Below are 21,939 nucleotides of genomic sequence, written 5' to 3' on the forward strand. Positions count from 1 at the left end.
CCTGCTCAACCGATGTGGAATTAACGTAAATATTGTTAGTTTACAAGTCAAGAGTACACAGAATCAGCTTTTAGCAACAGAATTCACTGACCATCAATCCATTCATCCAACCACTTTCTTAACTGCTTATTCTGTCGTGTTGGTGCTGGAGTTGATCAGCAGGGTACACACCTACAGGCAATCTAGAGTTAACAAAAATGCACTTATTCCAGTAAATCAACCTTCAGCCATTTTTCTCCTACTCTCAATATGACTGTGCCTAATGTTTCCAGAAGAATGTTGTTGACTGAAGTGGTGTTGTGATAGTCAGAAACATGGTAAATCAAATTTTACATTTTAACAAGTTTTAAATAGTTACTCTATGCAAAGGACGGCCTTTCCAGTGTGAGATCATAGCTGGACTTAAGCTTTTGAATGGAGCAGTACATGGTGCTCTAACAACGTTTTGTGGAAACTCGGGATGGGGCAGTTCCAGTAAAACATCAGACCTGTTTGGTTTAGTCACATTTGGAGATTTATTTGACACAGATGAGGCTGAGTGCAGCTGTCACTCACTCTCTCTGCATAACCTGGAGGAGTTTTACATCATTACAAGTTAGATATTGTCATCTGGGGGGCTCTGGAAAAGCAGGTTGACCACGACCACAACCTCCATAATTTGAGCAATGAGGTGATGGTTCCTCCAAGTGATGTCATCAGGAGGTTGTTTTCAGGCAGAAGAAGACAGATATTTTAATATAGCGAAGTCAGAGAGAAGTTTAAAAGCATTATTGTATATTTACACCGTAAACTAAAGCCATTGGGAGCAAGTGAAAACTTGGTGAAGACATTAGCACAGCACAGCTTGCATTCAGCCTTACTTTTGTTGACATTTTCCCCTTTTGCCTACCTTCGGAAGCTAACATGGTATCTGGTGCTGTATCAAAATAGCTTTTCGAGTACAAGTCCACAAAGGCAGGATTGGGCCTAATGCTGGTATCATAGAAGCTAATATATTTTGTTATATATTTCAAAGACTTTATAATAATTTTGTACACAAAAAGTCCTATTCCTTGTCCTATGCCTTGTTGCATTTGGTCCATCCAGACGGAGCAGAATTTGGACAGTTCCTCAGAACCGAGTTAGACCATGAAAATCTCTATTTTTGCTGCTGTGTTTACACTTTTAATAATCTGGCACCAGAATAGATGAGAAACAATCGCCAGTCCAGATGAATTAACTTATCATTGTATCACTGACTTTCTTGAAAGTTCCTTAATTCTTAAGCATTTGATCCAGTTTGTTGTGTGTGATTTTGACTGTAAAATCTTTGTTAGACATTGGTCTGGCAAATTAAAAAAATTACTTTTGGTTTAGTGTATATATAAATTCAAAGTAGTAAGTGTTACGCAGACTGACATGTACTCAAAAATAATGTGTTCCACATGTAACAGAAAAAAAGCATCCAAAAAGTGTGTGTATGTGTGATCCTCTGATTCAGCTTGATTGTGTGTGGCATATTTGTGGCTGCTGTGTGTTGATACTCCTCCTGGCTGCCACATTCAGCCCCATTTTAAGATGTCTACTTCTGTGCTCCTCGCTCTGACTAGGCTAAACGTCTCATGTTGCCGCTGCTTTTTTTCTCTCGTTAGGCCAGCGAAACAGTGTATGCCCCACCCTGTGGTCTAAAGTTCTGCTCTCAGTCTTTTCGTGTCTTCTTGCCAGCTCCTAAAGGAAGAGATTTTCCTCGTTCTGCTCTGAAAACACCAGAACTGTTCCTCTTCATCTCCCACCCTAGTTATCTCTCTCTCTCTCTCTCTCTCTCTCTCTCTCTCTCTCTCTCTCTCTCTCTCTCTCTCTCTCTCTCTCTCTCTCTCTCTCTCTCTCTCTCTCTCTCTCTCTCTCTCTCTCTCTCTCTCTCTCTCTCTCTCTCTCTCTGTGTCTCTCTCTCTCTCTCTCTCTGTGTCTCTCTCTCTCTGTGTCTCTCTCTCTCTCTCTCTCTGTGTCTCTCTCTGTGTCTCTGTCTCTCTCTCTCTCTCTCTGTGTCTCTGTCTCTCTCTCTCTCTCTCTGTGTCTCTGTCTCTCTCTCTGTCTCTGTCTTTCTCTCTGTCTCTGTCTCTCTGTCTTTCTCTCTCTCTCTCTCTCTCTCTCTCTCTCTCTGTGTCTCTCTCTCTCTGTGTCTCCCTCTCTCTCTGTGTCTCCCTCTCTCTCTGTGTCCCTGTCTCTCTTGCTCTCTCTCTGACTGTCTTACTGTGTGATGTCTTGACCACTAACGGCTACACAAGAGATAATTCCATACCCTGAGGTTACAAACCAGCTCAGACTGGCTCAGTGTGTTTTGTCTGCACTCTGTTCCCTAGGCAAAAATAAATACATTTCAAAATAAGACAAAGAAAATTATGTCTGTGCCTAGTTTTTTTTTTTTTTTTAAAGAAACACAAGACTTATTTGGAGTGGACGACAAGAAACATTCACCTCTGTGTGACTATAAGGAATAATTAGTCGCATTTCCTGTAAATAGTTTTTTATTTTACCTCAGGGAACACAATAGTTCCTTTTTAGTGACAAATTTTCCTGTTGGTGACATTTAATAAGGGAACTTGTAAAAGACCCCTCACAGTACTCCACCTTCATTTATAATTTTTCTTACAAGTTGCCAAATTCTAATTCTACTTGTTTAGTCTCATTATTGATACTTTAATTAGTTGCATATTTGCCACATTAAGAAGTGCACCCAGCTTGTAGTTTTTAAGGTGCATTACAGCTTTAAAATCAATGTAGTTCAATACAACAAGTAGGGTTTAATGAAAATATACAATTAAGATTTTTCTAACAGCCATTGTTTAAATATTGCTCTTAATTAATTACAATTTATGCATTTGTCGATGGCCGAAATTAAAAGTTTTGTAATAAGCATAGTCTTATTTATTTTTTTCCTTTTGGCTTATCCTATGAGTTCAGGGTCACCACAGCGGATCACTTGTCCACATGTTGATTTGGCACAGTTTTTACGCCGGCTGCCCTTCCTGATGCAACCCTCCCCAATTTCTACCAGGGGCTGTTGGGGGTTCAATGTCTTGCCCAGGGACATTTTGACATGTGGTCTGGAAGAGTGGGGCGCAAAAGTCTGACCCCATAGTCTTATATTATTTATTAATAATTATAAACCACTCTGACAGGGAAAAATGGGAGTTAGGGATAATACTGTTTCTTGTTGGTTCATTTTATTTGAACGTACAATCACACATCAGTTGTCATTTACTGCTTTCTTTTTGTTGAGGAAAAAGAAATTGCTACTGTTGATTGGGATTATTGACATTTGGTACCTCAAAATATAGTGTTAATAAATCTAATAATCAATATACAGAGGTTATTTGGCACTGTCTGTAGTTGGCATCAGTTGCAACTTGGTTTTAACTGTTAAGCACTTTGTAACTGAGAAAAATGCTATACAAATACATTTTATTTATATATTTAACTAAAAATAAATAAATGTACTAAAAAGTATTTAGTTTTTATCATTTGCAGCTAGGATATCATTTTTATCAGACCAGTAGATGTCAAGTCTATTGTAACATTACATGGTTTAGTTGCGTGTTCCAAATGCTGTTTCTCATCAGTTACGTATTGACTTACAGCTGTCCTGCGTAGTTCAAGAGAATCGTCTCAGCCTTAACATGGCATATAATCTTTATATGTTTGCAGGTAACTAGCTAGCTTCCTACAAGTTTTCCTAAACACCTCAACCTCCTAAATAGAGTATATTTGTAATTACCCTCATTGCAAATTATCTACATTTTACTACAAAAGTGACTCCACTAAGAGAAAAACTTATTTAAACAATGCTGATTATGGTAATTAAGGCAAAACATGTACAGTAATGAATAAAACATAATGCTCAAAGGTTACTATCGGTAAAGGTGGTGTTGATTTTAACCACTTTATTTGCTGATGGGTTAACCTATAATACATCATCAAATTAGTTTGTAATGTTAGGTGGTGGTAATGTTTGACCTTGCGAAAAGATACTGTTTTATAGTAAAAGACAGTTATTCACTGTACTTGTTGGTGTCATGTCTTTGCCTATAAAACATCGAACTGTGTTTGCTGTGTCCGTGCTTCATTTTGAGCTTTTGGCTCAAAAGGCAACAGCAGCGACTAGTCCTGGGTTTTAAACTAATGTTACCACTAGAAGCTTTGATTGTAAGCTTGGCTGCTAGTGCTGTAATTAGGGATCAGATATTTTGACTTTCTGTACAGTGGGGTGGTAGCATTACATTTAAAAATTGTGTAATAAAATGTTTTATTTACAGTCTTTGCTTACACAGGCTACCTTTGTATTATACATCCCATATAACTCTGCTCTTTATCCAAACCTGTTGACTTTACCCAGAAGCAGAACAGACACTTTGTTGATTTAAATATACTTAGCAGTTTTATTACCAAGCCCTACTAATTGTTATGAACTAAATGTTTGATATTAGATATTAGCAAAAAATCCTCCATACAGTCAGTCAGATGCTGAGAACCAATTGTCATAGTGGGAAGGAGTAACCGTCTGTGCTTTGACTGGAAAATTTAGTTTTTCCTTCTAGTTTTTCTGATGGTCATATCTCCCTATCTTCCCAGCAAACACTCCTTTTTAAGCATTACAGTGAGCAATTGTTGTGGATATTCACTGACTACATATACTGAGAATTCTTATTCAGAACTATTAAGTTAATGAAATTAAATTATAAATAATAAATCATCATAAGATGTCCAGAGATTCCACTTCCCGAAACTGATGTGGCCGTGAGATCATTTTACAGCAATTATTTCACAGCAAGATTATTTCACTCAAGACTCTTGCTTGCTGAACCACAACACACAGGCCACTCATAGTACAGGGAGTCATTTACCTCTCACACACACTATCTTTGGTTGGTAGTGACACCAGCTTACAGAGTGCACATTAAACTGACAACTAGAATGAATGTTAATTATCTACAGTTTGTAATCTGCCACCAGTTATGCTTGTCAATTCAGCTTAAAAAAATATTGAAACAGATCAAATGTTACATGCATATTTTGTACACTGGTCTTTGCTAGTCCAATATTAAAAATAATACAGAAAGGGATTTTTTAGAAATTTGCTCGCTTCACCTTGGTGAATCCTTGTTTTTCTACTGGACAGGACAAGTCCCAGAAGAGAACTGGGTGTAAGAACCCAGTCCACCCAATATAAATAAGTTTGTAACCTATTCTTACATTGTTCTTTAGGACCATAGATTAATGTGGGCAGTGGGGGCACCAGTGGCTGAGTGGGGTATTTCACTCTGCTTCTGAGACTGCCCATGTAACTGACAGTAACAAGCAAGTGTTGGGGGGGTTGGTGGGGAAGAGTTGTTCTGACGTATTATTATTCAAACTATTAATATTTTATTGTAAGACCAGCTACTGGGGTTATTTTTCCTGAGAATCTCTCCCCCCTACACTGGAGAAAAATAGCATTTAGAGGATTCAGTCTAAATGGAAGTTGTCATAGCTTGAGTACATAATTAAATCGATTGCGGTCAGATTTGGATTTGTTTGAGAAACATGTTTTAGTGAACGTAGGTAACACTAGGCTGAAGAAGAAACGGAGAGACCTCAGTCTCACTACCTCTAAATGGTTACATGCACCTCTGTGTAATCCTGAACAGATCATAGTAGTCCCAGGGAGGACAGGTCAGCCATTTTACTGACTGAAGTCTGGCTAGACAACATAGACTGGCTATCGACTACACTATGTAAACAGGTCAGCCAAGCTTTTCATCTTGCAACCTGTTGGTTGGCTGAGCAGAGTGGTGAGCCATACATGTAATATGAGAGCAGGTGTGTGCAACTGTATACATCATGGGCACATGGACTGAAAACGAGGTCCATTTATGAACTGACAGCGTACCTGCATATGTAGCACTGCCTGATCTAGAGCCTCAGAAATGTCTCATGACAGTTGACAGGGGATACAGAGACAATTTGTTTTTGTGATTTCTTTTTACATATGTTCAGCTCATGTCTTAAACTTTTGTGTTTATTATGGATGACCATTATTAAAATTACATGTAAAAATAGAAAAAATTGCCTCTTTAAACAGAAGACTATGAACAGTACAGAATTGTAAAATATAAACTTCTGCGTCTGTAGTAGAGAAAACAAAATCAAAATCTGTCTTTAGAATCAACTTAAAATCATTACAAATAAAAAGAAACCACAACCTAACTTACCTAGCATCCTGACCTCCCTTACGAAGGAAATGCCTTCTGCAGGAGATTCCAGCAATGTGCCACTCCACCTCTCTCACCCCCAGCACCTCCCTCTCCCCTGTATGGGGGGATAAGGTGAGAGATGCTTCTTGAAAACTAGAAGAAATTAATCTTGCTGGCCTGGAAAAGATCAACCCAGCAATGCCTAAAAGATTTAAAAAGCTGTGTGAGTTATATTGCACCAGGGTTCACCCAAATATTTAACTCTTCATGCTGCCATTGTACATTACCACATGGCTTCAGAGACTTAATAATTAATGTACCCAAAGATTTATGGTCTCAACAGCTACAGACCAGTTGTACTAATATTTCTGGTTATAACGCTGTTAGTATCCTCTAATAGTCTCCAACTTTGACTTGATCATCAGCCCCTGTATATACCACTGGATCTGCCATCTCTAATCTTGCCCTTTAACCCTTAGCGGTGATCAGAGAGAGTATCTACTCAGTCCAGATCGTTATTAAAAGCCCAGAAGAGACTTTTCTTTTAAAGAACAAAAGAGATTCTCTAGGTTTTATACATTGTACAACAAAACCTTCCCAACAGAGCAGGTAAAATAATATCTGACCCATCTCGTTTGACTCTTTATCTGCATCAGCATCTTTGCCCTCTGGGAGCTGTTACAGGTCTTTGTTCACCAAAACAATGTTGTTGAATTTTTTTCCTACTACACTAATGACTCTTAATTTTGGCTCTCATTCCTGCATCTTGCATTGTACTACATGCTGCTCTTTGATTCCCACTGTATTCTGGATGAAGATGTCTGGTGTGTGTGTGTGGAGTGTGTTGGTATGAGATGAATCCTCAATCTTATGTCTTTCTTTCACTTCCTCTGCTTGGCTCTTTGTCTCAAACTGTACCCCTCCTCCTCCTTCCCCCTTTGGCCCTTGCCGCCCCCCCCCCCCCAATCAGTACCCTCCACCCTCAAATGCACACCCCCACCCCTCAGGCGACAGGAGAACAGGAATTGATTAGTGGCACAGCTTAAAAATAGACGACTGGTTGTCATAGCAACGCCCACAATGAGCTGTTGTCTAGTTTAATAAAGAGCAGCGTTGTGTCTAAGGACTAGGTGGAAGGTGTTTGTGTGTGTGTTATCTTAGTACTAGGTTTTCAAAGACAGCAGGTGGAGGTATGTATCACGTCGCAGTCTTGCTGGATGGGACGTCTGAGTGAACTCAACACACCGATTACTTCAACCAACAACAAAACCCCATCACCACCCCCTTCTCAATTCCTATTGGCTCTAAATCTGCATCCCACAACCATCAACTCCTGAACTGCTCCATGCAACCAATTACAGCACTGTTGCTATGGACTCCATTCTGATTGGCCTCATTAGTGTCAAAAACTAGCCATATGCAAATTTTGGTCAAATTCCCAGCAGCCCTGTCATCAGCATCCTTTACTACCAGGCAGTCATTTTGTGTGTGTGTGTGTGTGTGTACATGTGCATGCTGTTGAAATGTGTTTCCAGTGTGTCAGCTGGACCAGCGGGCTGAGCCACAGCCTCCCGTTGGCACAGGAAGGGTTTTGTAGCACTGGTGAAAATAGCCAGATGGTAGCTGCCTGTGGTGGTTTTTTTGAAGGAGTGTTGGTATGGTCAGCAACAAGGAGTTTCCACCACAAAGCAGCGCCTGTCTGACAAGATATGACAGGATACTACAGTGCAAGCATGAAAATAAAATGTACTGTGTGAATTCAATATAATATGAGTATTTTAATGATAATTAAAGAAGCCAGAGATAAGTAGAAGACATAGTTTTGGTGTTTCTTGGTACTGCCTTCTTCCTGCTTCCGTTCTTCCTGCTCTCTGTGTCCGACAGCTCCTCTACACACACAGTGGAGAAGAGGGAAGAAGAATGTGCCACCAGGTGAAAACGTACTACTGTATATACCTAACTTCAATGTGAGCACCGTTGAGGCCTTAAACTGCTAGAAATGGACAAATTGAACTGAAATATGAACCTGTTTAATAATACTCCACAGTTTCTCCCTAAATGTTTCACTCTCTTTGTTTTTCTCCGCATTTATTTTTTGTGAGTTAGCAGTCAATAACTGATGCCAATGTCTGTCTGCGTGATTTTTTACAACGAACAAATTATGATTTGACCATTGTTTTAGCTTTCACAGAGCCATATATCAGATATAAATTTGATTTAGAAGTAAAATTGGCCCAGATGTGATATGACAAATATCTGATCTAAATCACTTTTGGGCAAAGGTTAGGTTTAGGCAACTTCAACATGACCTGACAGACGTACTCATCCTACTCTATATGTTATGGACTGTTTATGTGGGCTGCAGGAACCATGCGTCTTAAAGGATCTTGATGGATTAGTGCCATGGCAGCCATTTTGTTCCCATCTTCTAAAGTAAAATTTACCAGACAGACAAAAGACAAAAGGATACTATTGGCTGCATAGTGGGAAATGCAGGATCCCCTGTTTGTGGAGCTTGAAAAGTACTACGGCCGAGGTCAATTTTGAACTTTTATTTTGAAATGGGTGTCTGGCAAGTCCAACTTTATGAAAGTGCAGTACTACTGCCTTGATTGTGTAATGAGTGCCATGTTGCAACATTTAAGATAACTTTTATTTGTATAATTTTTTTTTCTAATGGATTGGTTGGCATTTTCAAGATGGCGATGTTGCATTATATGACTCAGCCCTGGGGCTCGATGGTGAAATACAGCATACATACAACCAATTTGGTTTAAAAAGGGGGAAATTATAACAACTGGAATCCTAAAACGGTAACTAAATTGGAATTGGTAAAATTCAAACGATATTCAACATTAGCGATGTTGAATATCGGTACTACAGCACTACAGCATCCCTGGGAGTTTTGGATGGTAAAGACTCCACCAGACCCTAATTGGTGTTTTGGATTTGTTGTTTTTTCTCCTTTCGGCTTATTCTGTAAGTTCAGGGTCAACACAGCATGTTGTCCACGTGTTCATTTGGCACATTTTGTATGCCGGATGCCCTTCCTGCATGGCTGGGGATGGGCTGTTGAAAGTTCAGTGTCTTGCCCAGGGACACTTCGACATGTGGTCGAGAAGAGCAGGGCGCAAACCTCCGACTCTATAGTCGGTAGGCAGCCACTCTACCAACTGAGTCACTACTGCCCCTCGCTAATTGTTTTACAATAATGTAAATTGGTTGGGAATCACAGGTTAGCCCACCATAGGATCACAGTAACTGGCAAACATGAGAGATCCAGTGGTCTCACACATTGCTCCACTTTGGAGAACATAAGCTTACAATTTCACTCATCAACAAATGAACCATAATTATTTTTAGCGTATGTTTTCTGTTTTCACAATTGATTTGAGCAAGTTGTCTTTTTTCTCTGTCTCCTTTGTACAAAGCTATAATAGACGGTTCTGTGGAATATATCCACTTAGGTGTTTTATATTGGTTCCGATGTTTGAAAGAACTTAATATAAGCTCGGCTTCATCCATTTCTCATGTCAGTTATGATGGTGCAACAGTGTAGAGTCGTCCAGCAAAAAAAGCTAAACCAGGCTCAACTTTTGCTGCAGAACAGTGAAATGTTTTCACTGCTTTGCCCAATCACACACAAGTGCACATTCTTGGTAAATTACTTGTGCATTGGTAGTGTTGATCTCGTCATGACAAAACATAAAATGTGATCAACTTTCCAGCCACTTTAGGTATTAAAGACTGTTGTACACTGTTTTGGTGTTTTATAATACATCTCCATCTGGACTTCCTGTTTAAAATCTGAATGCCCACTTGTAAGTTGTGGCAGTCAATATTAAATTACTTAAATGTATTTTTACCAGTTCTACTCATACTAACAAGGCAGTCGTCCACAGACGACAGGATCAGTGGTTCGATCCCTGGTCCTGGCTATATGTAGAAGTGTCTCTGGGCTGGATACTAAACCCCCAACAACACTTTCCCAAGTTTGAAAAATTATGATTTAAATCTCAAGCTGCTGTTTGAATCCAGTTTTCTGTATTTGAAGTTTGGCACTAGATTTTGGTACACTGACACACATACATGTTGGTTTGTTCAGAAATGTACTAGGATTCCCTACCTAATACAATTCACTGCACAGTTAAAGTTCTAGTACAGTATTTAGTTGGCAAAGTTTAGTTGGTAAAAAATGCATTTCTAGACACTTCACATATAGCCGGGACCAGGGATCAAACCACTGACCCTGTCGTCCATGGACGACTGCCTTGTAATTATGAGATGTGCTATTGTATTGAAACAAATGGCACTGGTAAAAATACATTTAAGTCTAGAATAATAATTTACTAAGTCTTTTGATTGCCCCAACTAACAAGTCGTCATTCATATTTTAAAAAGGAAGTCCAGATGGAGTTGTATTAGAAGACACCAAACAGTCTTTAAAACCTAAAGTGGCTTTAAAGTTTATCACATTTTATGTTTTGTCATACACAGCGTGTATCTCTACCTGACCCTGATTTGGGTTAAGGGTCCCTGCCAGTTTCTATCCAGTGCTGCCATTTTGCTAACATCACCGCCATTTTGACATTAGGATTAATGAAACACATGGAGGTGATTTGTGATTCACACATTGGATCAGTAGTTGTACCTTGTTCTTTTTTTTTTTTTTTTTTGTCTTAAAATAGAGATGTGAAGTCAGGCCTGACACCTTTGTCTTCTGCAGCTCAGAGATAAGCTTGACATCCAGTGATGAATAAAGCTGAAAAATGAAACTGAGGATGCTACCAATTTGTCTAAAAAGCAGAGTTGAGGAGGAGAAGGTGGAGGTGATTGGGAGACAGAAGGCGGACGGGGAGGAGTGGAATTGCATCAGCCAAATGAATTGTCTTGATGCAGATCATGCGTGAAATGAGCAGCAGATTCCACAGTGCAGTTGCAAATGGCCTTATTACCATTATACTCAATCAGCCGGCAATGGGCCCGCTTGGCATAGAGTTAACCTGGTGTTAAGCCACACAGGACAGACCAAGACAGGCCACAACAGGAGCATTGCCTCTGCTGTGTAAGGAAGATGACTGGTTCTACTCGGAGGCTACACACACACCAAGATGGCTAAATTCATACATTCACTTTTCTCTGTATTTTGGCTCTCTGTCCACACTTAGACATTAATCTCCCCAGAAATCTGAAGGTCAGTTTTTGAAAAGCTTAGATTTCTTAATGTGTAAATCTGACCAAGACAGGCTTCTAGAAATGCCTCTTATTTTGGTGACTAAACAGATGCTGGCCAATTTGCTTTTCTTCGATACTGTTTTGATGTTTTTTGACAAAGCCATAACTTCAAACTTAAACTAGAAATTTAGACGTCTGCCTCCTATAAACAATTCGTAAAGTGCCTAGAATGGACAAGTGGTTTTTGCACAAAAACAGCATTTAGAAATTCAGCCGGCTTAATGTAGACCTAGTCTAAGGAGGACATTTTAGTAGCAGCCATCTGATCGACAGCTCTGTGCATAAAGAACATGGTGTATGCGTGTGTGTGTGTGATGGGGGATGGGAGGAGGGAATTAAGAGTTGGCATTATGTCAGGAGAGAGCTGCCATCTCTGCCTTTTTTCTAGCCCTGTATACACACACACGCGCGCACGCACACACACACACAGCCTACACACACACACACACACAGCCTACACACAAAGACTTGTGTAAGGATAGCAAGATGAGGAAAAAAATCCCTCCACTCTGTGTATCTTGGCTCTGTCACTGCTTTATTACCCCCCCCCCCCCCATACACACGCACACACATGTGCGTGTGTGTGTGTGTATATATATACCTTACATCCACTCCTGATTGGCCAGTATAATATGAACAAATGAAGCCCACAGCTCTGGCTACATTTAAGGGGCCCCTGAAAGTAAGCATGTGTTTATTTTTACAGTGAAGGAAGGGGGGTTATATGGTTTGAGGAATTGGGGGAGGGTAGAGGAGCAGGAAGGGTTTTCTTTGTGGTACTGTACAGCTGGAGCGGGAGAGGTGGGTTACAAAATCCTGCCTTCTGTTGGAATGCTGTGCCTGTACGGGGATGTCTGTACACTGTCTGGCTCCTTGAGTACTCGGTGTGTCACCAGAGTCTTTTGTCTTCTCTTTTTTTCATCTTGCTGTCCAATTATTTCTTGCTTTTGTGTTTATGGAAAGCGTGATTTAGTTTTGTGTGTAAATGCAACATTTGCCCTCTGTTAGTCTCCACCCAGTGTCTTTCTGCATCTCTCTTGCCGCCATGTTTCTTCTGCTTTTCCTTTCCTTTATTGCACTAGCCTGGCAGAGTGCCCAAAGGTAGAGGGGTGGGGTGGGTGGGTAGTGGTAGGAGGGATTTTGGGAGGGGAGTGTGTGACTTGTGTAGCAGCTGACTGAAACAGTCATTATATTATGTAAAGGCAGTCTGCGGCGGTGGCCATGGGGAGGGTGGAAGGTGTGGGGTGCCAGTTAGTGACGCGTAGCACAAGGCCGCCTGTGATTGGCCTATCAGAGCCATTCTCAGTGGTGCTCTGTGGCTCATTAAAGGTGGAGGCTCGGCAGAGAGGTTGCAGGAGCTGCTTGTGTTTTTCTCAGCAAATGGAGGTGACGACTGGGCTCTGCCACTGCGTCACAAATTAATTAGAGAAAAAGAAGTGGCAGGGAGGGGTGTATTGTGCAATCATTAAGACTCCTCCCTGTGTTAAAGAGCCTGCTTTAGATGAAAGGAGGAACAGAGCTGTTAGAGGAGGGCAGAAGGAACAGATTAGAGCAGCACGATACAATAGATAACGGGAAATGATGGGACACCAGCAGGAATAATGCTAATAGAAAGTTGATTAAGAGATAACAGGCCAATTAATGCTCTGTCTCCTCTGTCTTAATTAGTCACTGACACTCTGGTTTACAGGACATTTCAGCCAATTTCATTGTCAGTCCAGGTGAAAGGAAAGCATTTTGCTATTTGCATGTTGTCTGACCACCTGTAATGTGCCATCTGCCACAATGCATAGAAATCCTTCACATTTAGTTTTAAGGTTCAAATAATTTGTATCAAACAAACATATGAAGTGCTGTAAAACGTTATTGGACCCCTCTTCTTTTTGTGTGTCTCATACTAACCTGTTTCAGATCTTCTAACAGAATCTAGCGTAAAACACAAAATACAAGTTTGAATGATATCAAACACTCTTGTCTGTGTCACACCAGGCATTGACATCACCTCTTCATATTAAGATGGGTTATGAAGCATATATGTAAAAAAATAAAAATAAATAAATAAATACTTCATTCAATTCAAAAAAGTTCCATACTGTAGCTTTAAACCTTTATCGAGCAATCACAAGCTTAAAAAACATCACCTCCACATCTCCTAAACTGCTTCATAAAATACCATGAAACAGGACTTGAAGGGAATCAACTTTGTCAGCTGATCTGAGTCGTCTTGTTTAAAAGCAGGTTTTTAACATTATGTTAAATTATCGTTATTAAGGTGCACTTTTTTGTTTAAATGTTCACATAGGGTTGTATTTACACTAAAACTTTTTTCTTTTCTTTTTTTTGAAACTTGTTTAATAAGGTACATAAGACAAATGTCTGAATTTGGAAATAAATGTTCGTTCGTCTTTGTGTATTTTTACAATAATTGATCCACATTATATTCTAAAAAAAAAAACTTTTTTTTTACCCTAGGTGGGCAAGGTGTATATGTTACTGTATTTACTTTGATTTCCAGCTTAAATCTGAAACCTTTTTTTTTTTTTTATCAAAAATGAAAAAATGTCCACTTATATCCACCAATAACATTTCAGAAATTTTATACATCCAAGTATTTCAATGAGTGCTCTCTAAAGGGTTTAGTCATGCCTGTCATCAAGTTCATGCATTTGATTGTTAAAATAAAAACCTCACCTCAACTTTGCAGTAAAACAACTGATACTAATTCTATTTCCACTCTGGTCAGAGTGAAAATAGAGTGGGCTGTTCTGTTAAGCATGTTTATTTTAATGCTTTACGCTTCTGGACGGCTGTTTTCCAATATATTTACCACCAACAGACACACTAACAATGTTGACAATTGGTTTTGCACCAACTCAATCTGTCCTGGTAACTTAAATTACACTGCATGTTAGTGACAAACAGTATATTTTCAAAAAACAGAGACTGCAGCAATCCGCTTCTCCTTTTGGTTTGTTTAAAATTCATTTATGTTAGGTTTTAGGTTTCTAATGGAATCACGACTCTCCTGACTGACTCTTGCCTGGCTGTTACTGAACACTGTCTTGGCATCTTTGCATGTAGCTTTCGTGAACTATCCCTGTTATGTTCCTGGGGCCCTTTTGTCCCTGTTTTTGCAGAGTGGGGTGTACTGAATGACTATACAAGACTTTCTAGTAGGACACTCTATTGGGAGCCGATGCTTGCAGTTATATCGTAAAAATGCTGCCTGATTTGAGAGGTAATTTTCTCTCATTGCTGTGCAAGAATAGTATAATATTAACTGGGTTAGTTATGTTTCATGCATAAATATAAGATGATCTACACCAAAATAACTGGAATGGAGATGCCACGTGTGCAGGTGTGATTTCATCTCAAGTCAGGAAGCAGTATGTAGGTTTAACAAAAGAAAGATTAAGATAATACACTATCATTTTCAGACTGAAATGAAAGTAAGGATTGCATATCATTTTGGATAGGTAGTTCCAACAGGATTGGGTTCCAAGTAGGACAAAAACCTGGATTCGTTAAAACTCAACAGTGAAATTAATCCCTTATGGAACCTTTTAACAAACTTTGTTTGATGGGTCTCTTTAAGCTATCTCTGAAACAACATGCTCACGAGGAACAGGGGGATGAGAGTCCTTTGCTTAAACATGTAATTACTGTTCATCCTCTGGTAATTTTTATAACTTGAACGACAAGGGTGTCAACTCAGCCTCTTTTGTTTGTCTTCAGGTAACATGAACTTTAAATGCGTCAAATACATCCGTGGTCTGTTTTGAACTGATATTGATTATATTATAAATTTGAATAATGAATTTAATTTTGCTGTTTTTACTTTAGCTTCTATATCTGCTGCAGCATAGAAGAATGCAAGAGATAGATAGATAGATAGATAGATAGATAGATAGATAGATAGATAGATAGATGGAGAGAAAAACACAAGTATATAGTTATATAACTATATATGTCTAGTATATGTCTATCTAGTTTCAAATTCAACAAGCAGCTGTGGAATTTGATTCATATTCTTCCAAATTCAGTCAGTCCCTATACATATTAAGGATGTCCCAGAATGATTTACAGGATCCAGGACACTCCATTGTGATTATGTAGTTGTATTTGATAACTATTAATTTACTTCCAAAATTACAGAACACTCAAGACACTGCCAGATGTTCTTTTCTTGAGAATAAAATAATTGAGTGAAAAGTAAATCTTAAGTCAAAAGATGCAGTTATGAGACTGAATGAGAGTAGACCGTGCTGGCAGTTAAGGCTTAGCTTTCAAAAACTCTAACCTATGATGTTTACATTTTTGACAACGAGGTTTACCAAGGCTACATTTTAAGATGCTATACATGCAACTTAAAGGGACTGAGGGAATGACTAGTGTAGACTTCTTTTTTTTTTAATTTAAAACAATCTACTTAATGACATGATATGTCGACGAAATCTCAAAACAGTTGTAAACCCACTTACGTGATCATTTAAATTACTTTAGTGGGTTTTAAAGTGTTCAGCAATTACTCTCTTAGACTTGTGAATCATGAATTGATAGTAAGGTATTATAACAGTATTTCTCACAGAATTTGATTATATTTGTGGTGTTTGCCGACTGGGGAGAGGATTAGAGCAAGCCACTGTAGTGAGTTTACATATTTGGTAAATGGTCTGCACTTATATTGTGATTTTCTACCTACTGGCACAGTGTGTAGGGGTGTGGGTGGGTGGGTGTGTGTGTGTGGGTGTATAACGCTCACCGGGAGCAACTAAGTTGGGGTTCAGTGACTTGCTCAAGGAACAAATTACATACAATTCACAAATTACATACAATTAATGACATCATGGCTCAAAGACACTTCGACGTGAGACTGGAGGAGCCAGGGATTGAACAAACAACTGCGAGACTGGTGGACAGCTGCTCTACCTTCCTGTGCCACAGAGACACTTAGACCACTCAAAGTGCTCCGACTTATCAAATAGTATTAAAGAGACCTTTCACAGAATCTAAACAATTTTTGTCATAGAGAGCAGTCTTGTGTTGAAGCCTGTTTCTCCACCAACCTGCAGAGAGCACACACCAACATGTTTCATTTGTCCTGCCATCAATTTAAAGTGTGGAATTAACAATGAACTAAGCTGCTATTTAACATTTTAAGTTCAAACAAGTAGACTACTGCTGCTACAAGTATGGTAAGGTACAGAACTTCTAAATAACCTTCACCAATTTTTGTTTCACTTTAGTTGTACAATACATTTCATGCTATACAGTAGATGTAAAAATAATTTACATTTCCTGAAATAAATGAGAGATGCTGCTTCTGCTGCTGCTGGTTTGTGAACTTTTTATCTGCATTTAATGGTTAATTGTCATCCAATAAAAGTCTCATGGTCAGGGTTATTGAACCTAACTAGACTGTGCATTTCCTGTAGAGAATGCGTTCGATTGCTGTAAGCTGCTAGTTCTAACAGACTCAGTTGTTGGGAGTTTTATTGTGCTCAACAACTCACAAGTATAAACATGTCATACTATGGCAATTTATGGAAATAAATTCTTGTAATTCCCCACATGGTGGTTCTATATCTGTAGTCCTTTCAGTATGTTAAACAGCTTCCAAAGGGGAACTTAGGAACCAAAACTGTTTTAAGTGCACCTCACTGTTGAGTAATTGGCAGAAGTTGCTAACAGGAGGCATCATTTATAACTGAGACATAAATTTGTGGACCTTTTTTAACAGATTTTTACACCTGGAATTCATTCTGGGACGGGTTTGACAAATGACGTCGACTATGACTTATACGTGACTAATAATCCGACTAGAGAGATGTCTAAATTTATCTGTTATGCGAAGCTATTTGGTTCTTGACAGATTTAAGTAGGACAGATTCGCTGAAGATTCTGGGTAAATGACAGCTACTTTGTTTTTGCAGCTAGAAAACAGGGCTGGTCAAAATTTCTTCAAATTGCTGTTATTGTTTCAGCAGAATGTATATGCCTTGCTCCTTGAAGAATTTACCAGTTACCTAAATATTTATGAATGTGACATACTTAAAAAAAGCTCTAAACTAATTGCTTTCTCATTGCTTACCCCACAGTTTTAGTTGCACAGCACAAATTATGAGCCATGTTTTCCTATGTTTTTCCTGCTGGTGCCATTAGTTGTTACTATGGAAACATAAGTCTTAGTTCTCGCCTGAAGGTAGGGTGGCAAACCTTTTTTGTCTTTATTTTTGTGAAACTCTAACTTGTATTAAATTAAAAGCTAATTTCAGACTGGTCTAAGAGTGCCCCGGGTTATGAACACATTTTTGCAGCGGGATTTACCTTAGCTGCCTTTATACATATCTCATGCCAGACATTTAGATAATGTTAGTGTTTGTTCTATAATGGCTCAGAACAGCTAGAACCATTCCTTTCTATAGTATAAAATTATACACAAACACTTTAATAATTACAGGGCTGTTCTGTAGGACCAGTCTATATTGTACTTTAGAAGAACAACAACAACCCACAACATGTTACAGTGAAATTCTTTCTCTGTATTCAACCCAAAGCCCCACAAAGGAGGTGCCCTGCAGCTAGCTTGTCTCGCTTTGGGACACACCTGGTGAGTAGGGTGGGATTTGATCCCACTGACTTCAGCATCCTATCCTGCCGCTCTACCGATTGAGCTGCCAGGCCGCCAAGTATTTTATTCACTACTGTAGTATAGATTACATTTGGAAAACTGTTAAATGCTAATGTTGCACAGAGCTACTAGCTGAACAATACCCCTAAAACAATAAGTGCCAAACCCAACTATCAGGAGTAATGACTGCATTCAAATGAGACTCTGTGTCACTCCATATACACAGTTTCCCTCAGTGCTCTGCAACATATGCAGCAAGAGTCTCAACAAGTGGATTTGCAGGTAGCAGTTTATAGTGAATCTTTGTGCTTTGTCACTTCCCTGTCTAGTTTGCTGCAACCTTGATTGGTTGCTACTGTCAGCCTTCATGCTGGACCGGTCACATTATTAAACCAAAATGGTCATAAGACTCGTCTTGTTGTCATCGTTACAAATATCTTGCTTTCTGGTATGAATCACGTGGACACAAAACACACACACACACACACTTTTCTCAAATGTATGTGTCACCAAGTACAGAGATCCAGGCTATTCTTAGCCTGCTGTGTTTAACCCACTTCCATCTGAATGAGCTTACCATCAGCTGCTCATATTCTCCGATTTATTTATCCCAGTTGCATGCTGGTATATCATTACAATGATTCTCTGGCTGTATTGGTTAGTTAAGAACAATCCTGTGACTCAGTGGTGTTGAAAATGGAACGCTCCCTGCTGCCTTTTTGCACCTTGTTTTGTGTGTGTGTGTATCTGAAGTACTGATATCTAACGTAGAACTGATTATAACAGTAGGTTGAACAGCCGTGTCAGAAGCAAAAGTAGTATTGTTTTTAAAGTGCATAATATTGTTGTATTATAATTGTAGTTTAGACTTTAAAGGACTATACACACTAGAAGGTGAAGTGAAAAGTTGTAATAGAGAGGCAGGAAATATGATAAGGCAGTAAAATACAGGGATCATAGGGCACATTTTCACATTGTCTCTTCTTAATGTGGCCTTTATAATGCTTTTTAAAAATATTTTTACTAATTGTTATGACAATGGATGCCACAATTAACCAACAAAAAACATATGTAGAGGAAATTACACAAAACAAAATCTTGTGTCTCTGTCTGTTCTGTTGAAACATTTTTCCATGGCATTTAGAGATTTTCTCTCGACACTCCCAAAATGTCCCTGACCGTCCTTTGTATTAATGTCACCAGTACATCTGTTTTGAGTCTGAATCCACACAACGCACCCACAACTGATGTGTAACCACACGCTTATATTACGGTGATGGCTTACTTCTATGCTCGGCCATGGAGTGAGATTGGCCTTTTAAAAGATGAGCTAAAATGAAGAAGTACTTTATAAAAGTACTTTATAAAAGAAAAGTAATCCTTTTCTAGAATTCTAAATCATTCAAAACTACTTCAGTAGACTCTAGAATAAAAATATAACCTAATATTATGCACAATATGGCATCTTTTCCACCTCAAGAAGTTTTCCCGGGGATTAGAAACCTTGTGAGCAATTTAATTCCTCTACCAGTGTTTCCACTTGAGGGCCCATGGTCTTAATTTAGTTCTTAGGCTATAGTTTATAGCACATAAAAAGTGCATATGCCTTTTCCAATGTATAAATGCAGAACTTGTCGAAGGGGAAAGTGCACACCTTGGACATACTTCAGACCATGTATACACACAGTTTTCTAGATGCGACCTTAATGAAATGATTAGGGGAATATTAAATATAAGACGTATATTAAAACATTTTTTACTTGTGTTGTCTCAGTATTGTGAGTATAGTTGTGGAATTTACATTGTGATCTGCACTTCAAGGCTTAATTTTCAATCACTTTAAACAGCCAATATTTCCACATTCTTTTTTTTTTTTCAGTCCTTAACTCTGAAACTCTGTTTAAGGTCTGTGAATAGTCTGTTTAAACATGAGTACTATTAGCCAATAACTGATCATGTTTCAAACATTCTTTGCAAAAAAGTTAGATGTCAAAGAAATTTTTAGGTTAATGTTACATGTGAAAAATCAATGATATGGATGCTACAATTGGCCACAGCTGCCGCATCAGTAAGTGAATCTTGATCTTCCTTTTCACGATAGGGTAGATGCAAGCACTGATATGCAAACTGGAGCTTAAGGGTGTTTCTACTTCCATTCATGGCAAAATGTGGAGGTGGAAATGAGGCTCCTTTTCACAAAGATAGATAGTTAAAAAATAGAACCAGGCATACGTGCATCTTAAAAATCTGGCATAAAGAATGTGTAAGCAGATTTCTATATCTACAAAGTTTCATGCATCTGGCTCCTGGACTGTAGTTCCAAGAAATGAAAATTACCAGAAACTTTATGCACCTGTGATGTCGGATTGTTTGTGTGGAAAGGTGGAGGGTCAGTCTGATTCAGAAGGTGTTAGATTATTCACCAAGCAGTTAGGATGAAAGATCCTAGTGCCTTTGCTGCATGGAAATGTGTCTTTGGGTGTGTGATGCAAATCTAACTGGGTGTTGGTTGATGTGGCTTTGTTAACCCTTGTGCATCCTCTTCTGTGTCCTCCAGGATGGAGCGGATGTCTGAGGAGGCGCTAAGGCTCAACCTACTGAAGCGAGGCCTGGAGTCGCCTAGCGAGCGAGAGGAGGCATTGGCCAAGCGTCTCAAAATGGAGGGCCACGAGGCCATGGAGCGCCTCAAGATGCTGGCACTACTTAAACGCAAGGACCTAGCTGACCTAGCAGCACTGGAGGTCGCGGGTCCCCTAGGAGATGGGAAGGGCGCCGGAGCCAGCACCCTCCACCATCAGAGTCTAATGGGACCTGCTTTCGAAGAGAAACTGAATGGGACTCTGAGGTTGGGAAGTCACATTGGCCCTGTTGGACCCAATAAGAACGGGAAGGAGAACATCATGGATGAACCAGTGGATATGAGCGCTGGGAGAAGACGGTGAGGATATGTTAACACACTAAGAACAAAGGGGGCTTCTTTCTTCTCTGGTGTATATAGAGAAGAAAGAAGCTCTCTGTTACATGCTACTGCTTCATCAATAGTGCAGAAATGCTTTTTTTTTTCCTGAAAGGATGTCGAGCCATGTTCCAAAGGCAGCTAACAGTTGCAGTCTTCAAGCCAGTAGCCTTTTTTTAGCTTTTAGCTTGTCTTGATGGGAAATAACAATATAATAGTAACATTAACAAAAACTGAACAATGGTTCAGTTTTATTCAGGTGTCCCAGTAAATCATGACAGTGTGACAGTAAGCCAGCATCAACAAAGCACAATTATTTTTATTATTTCCACCTGTTCTTACTGTAAAATGTCACTTCCTGATCACCTAAGCTAATTCACACACTTGGCATTGGTCAAAATGGGAATCTGTTCTTATTAGCCCATTTTTGCTATAGGGCTTGGTTTGTGTGACTGTGATCAGCAAAGTAGCATCCTGAATTTGACTGGTACTTGGCTGTACTTAGGTCAGATATAATCTGATCAGTTTGCATCTTCCAGTTTGAGTGCTGAGGACACAATGATTCACTAGGTGTATTGTAAGTACATCTAATTAACACAACATTGAACCAAACTTAATAACAGCTGTCTGGGAGTTATGACAACTGCCACTGCTGACTAGCTGCATGCAAGACACTTTCTCACCACTCTGATGGTCTCTTTGAACAGCAAAACCACACTGTCCCACTTATTTTCATTTTCACATATCGTATTATCCAGATACAGAAAGCATCCAGAAAGTATTCAAATCACTTAGCTTTTTACATATTTTATTATGTTACTTACTTACTACTTCAAAATAGATCAAATCCATTATTTTACTCAGAATTCTGCACTTTATACCCCATAATGACAACATGAAAGAAGTTT

General features: G+C 39.1%; 1 protein-coding gene across 1 annotated transcript in view; it reads left to right on the forward strand.

The window, feature by feature from the left end:
- Nucleotides 1–21,939, forward strand: part of gatad2b (GATA zinc finger domain containing 2B) — a 49,108-nt gene that overhangs the window by 9,596 nt on the left and 17,573 nt on the right. Inside the window, exon 2 of the mRNA XM_067509199.1 lies at nt 20,633–21,013. Within this exon, the coding sequence (XP_067365300.1) occupies nt 20,634–21,013 (380 nt within the window). The 5' untranslated portion in view covers nt 20,633. The remainder of the gene's footprint in view (nt 1–20,632; nt 21,014–21,939) is intronic.

Source organism: Channa argus, chromosome 1, assembly GCF_033026475.1.
Source record: "Channa argus isolate prfri chromosome 1, Channa argus male v1.0, whole genome shotgun sequence".
Taxonomy (NCBI): Eukaryota; Metazoa; Chordata; class Actinopteri; order Anabantiformes; family Channidae; genus Channa; species Channa argus.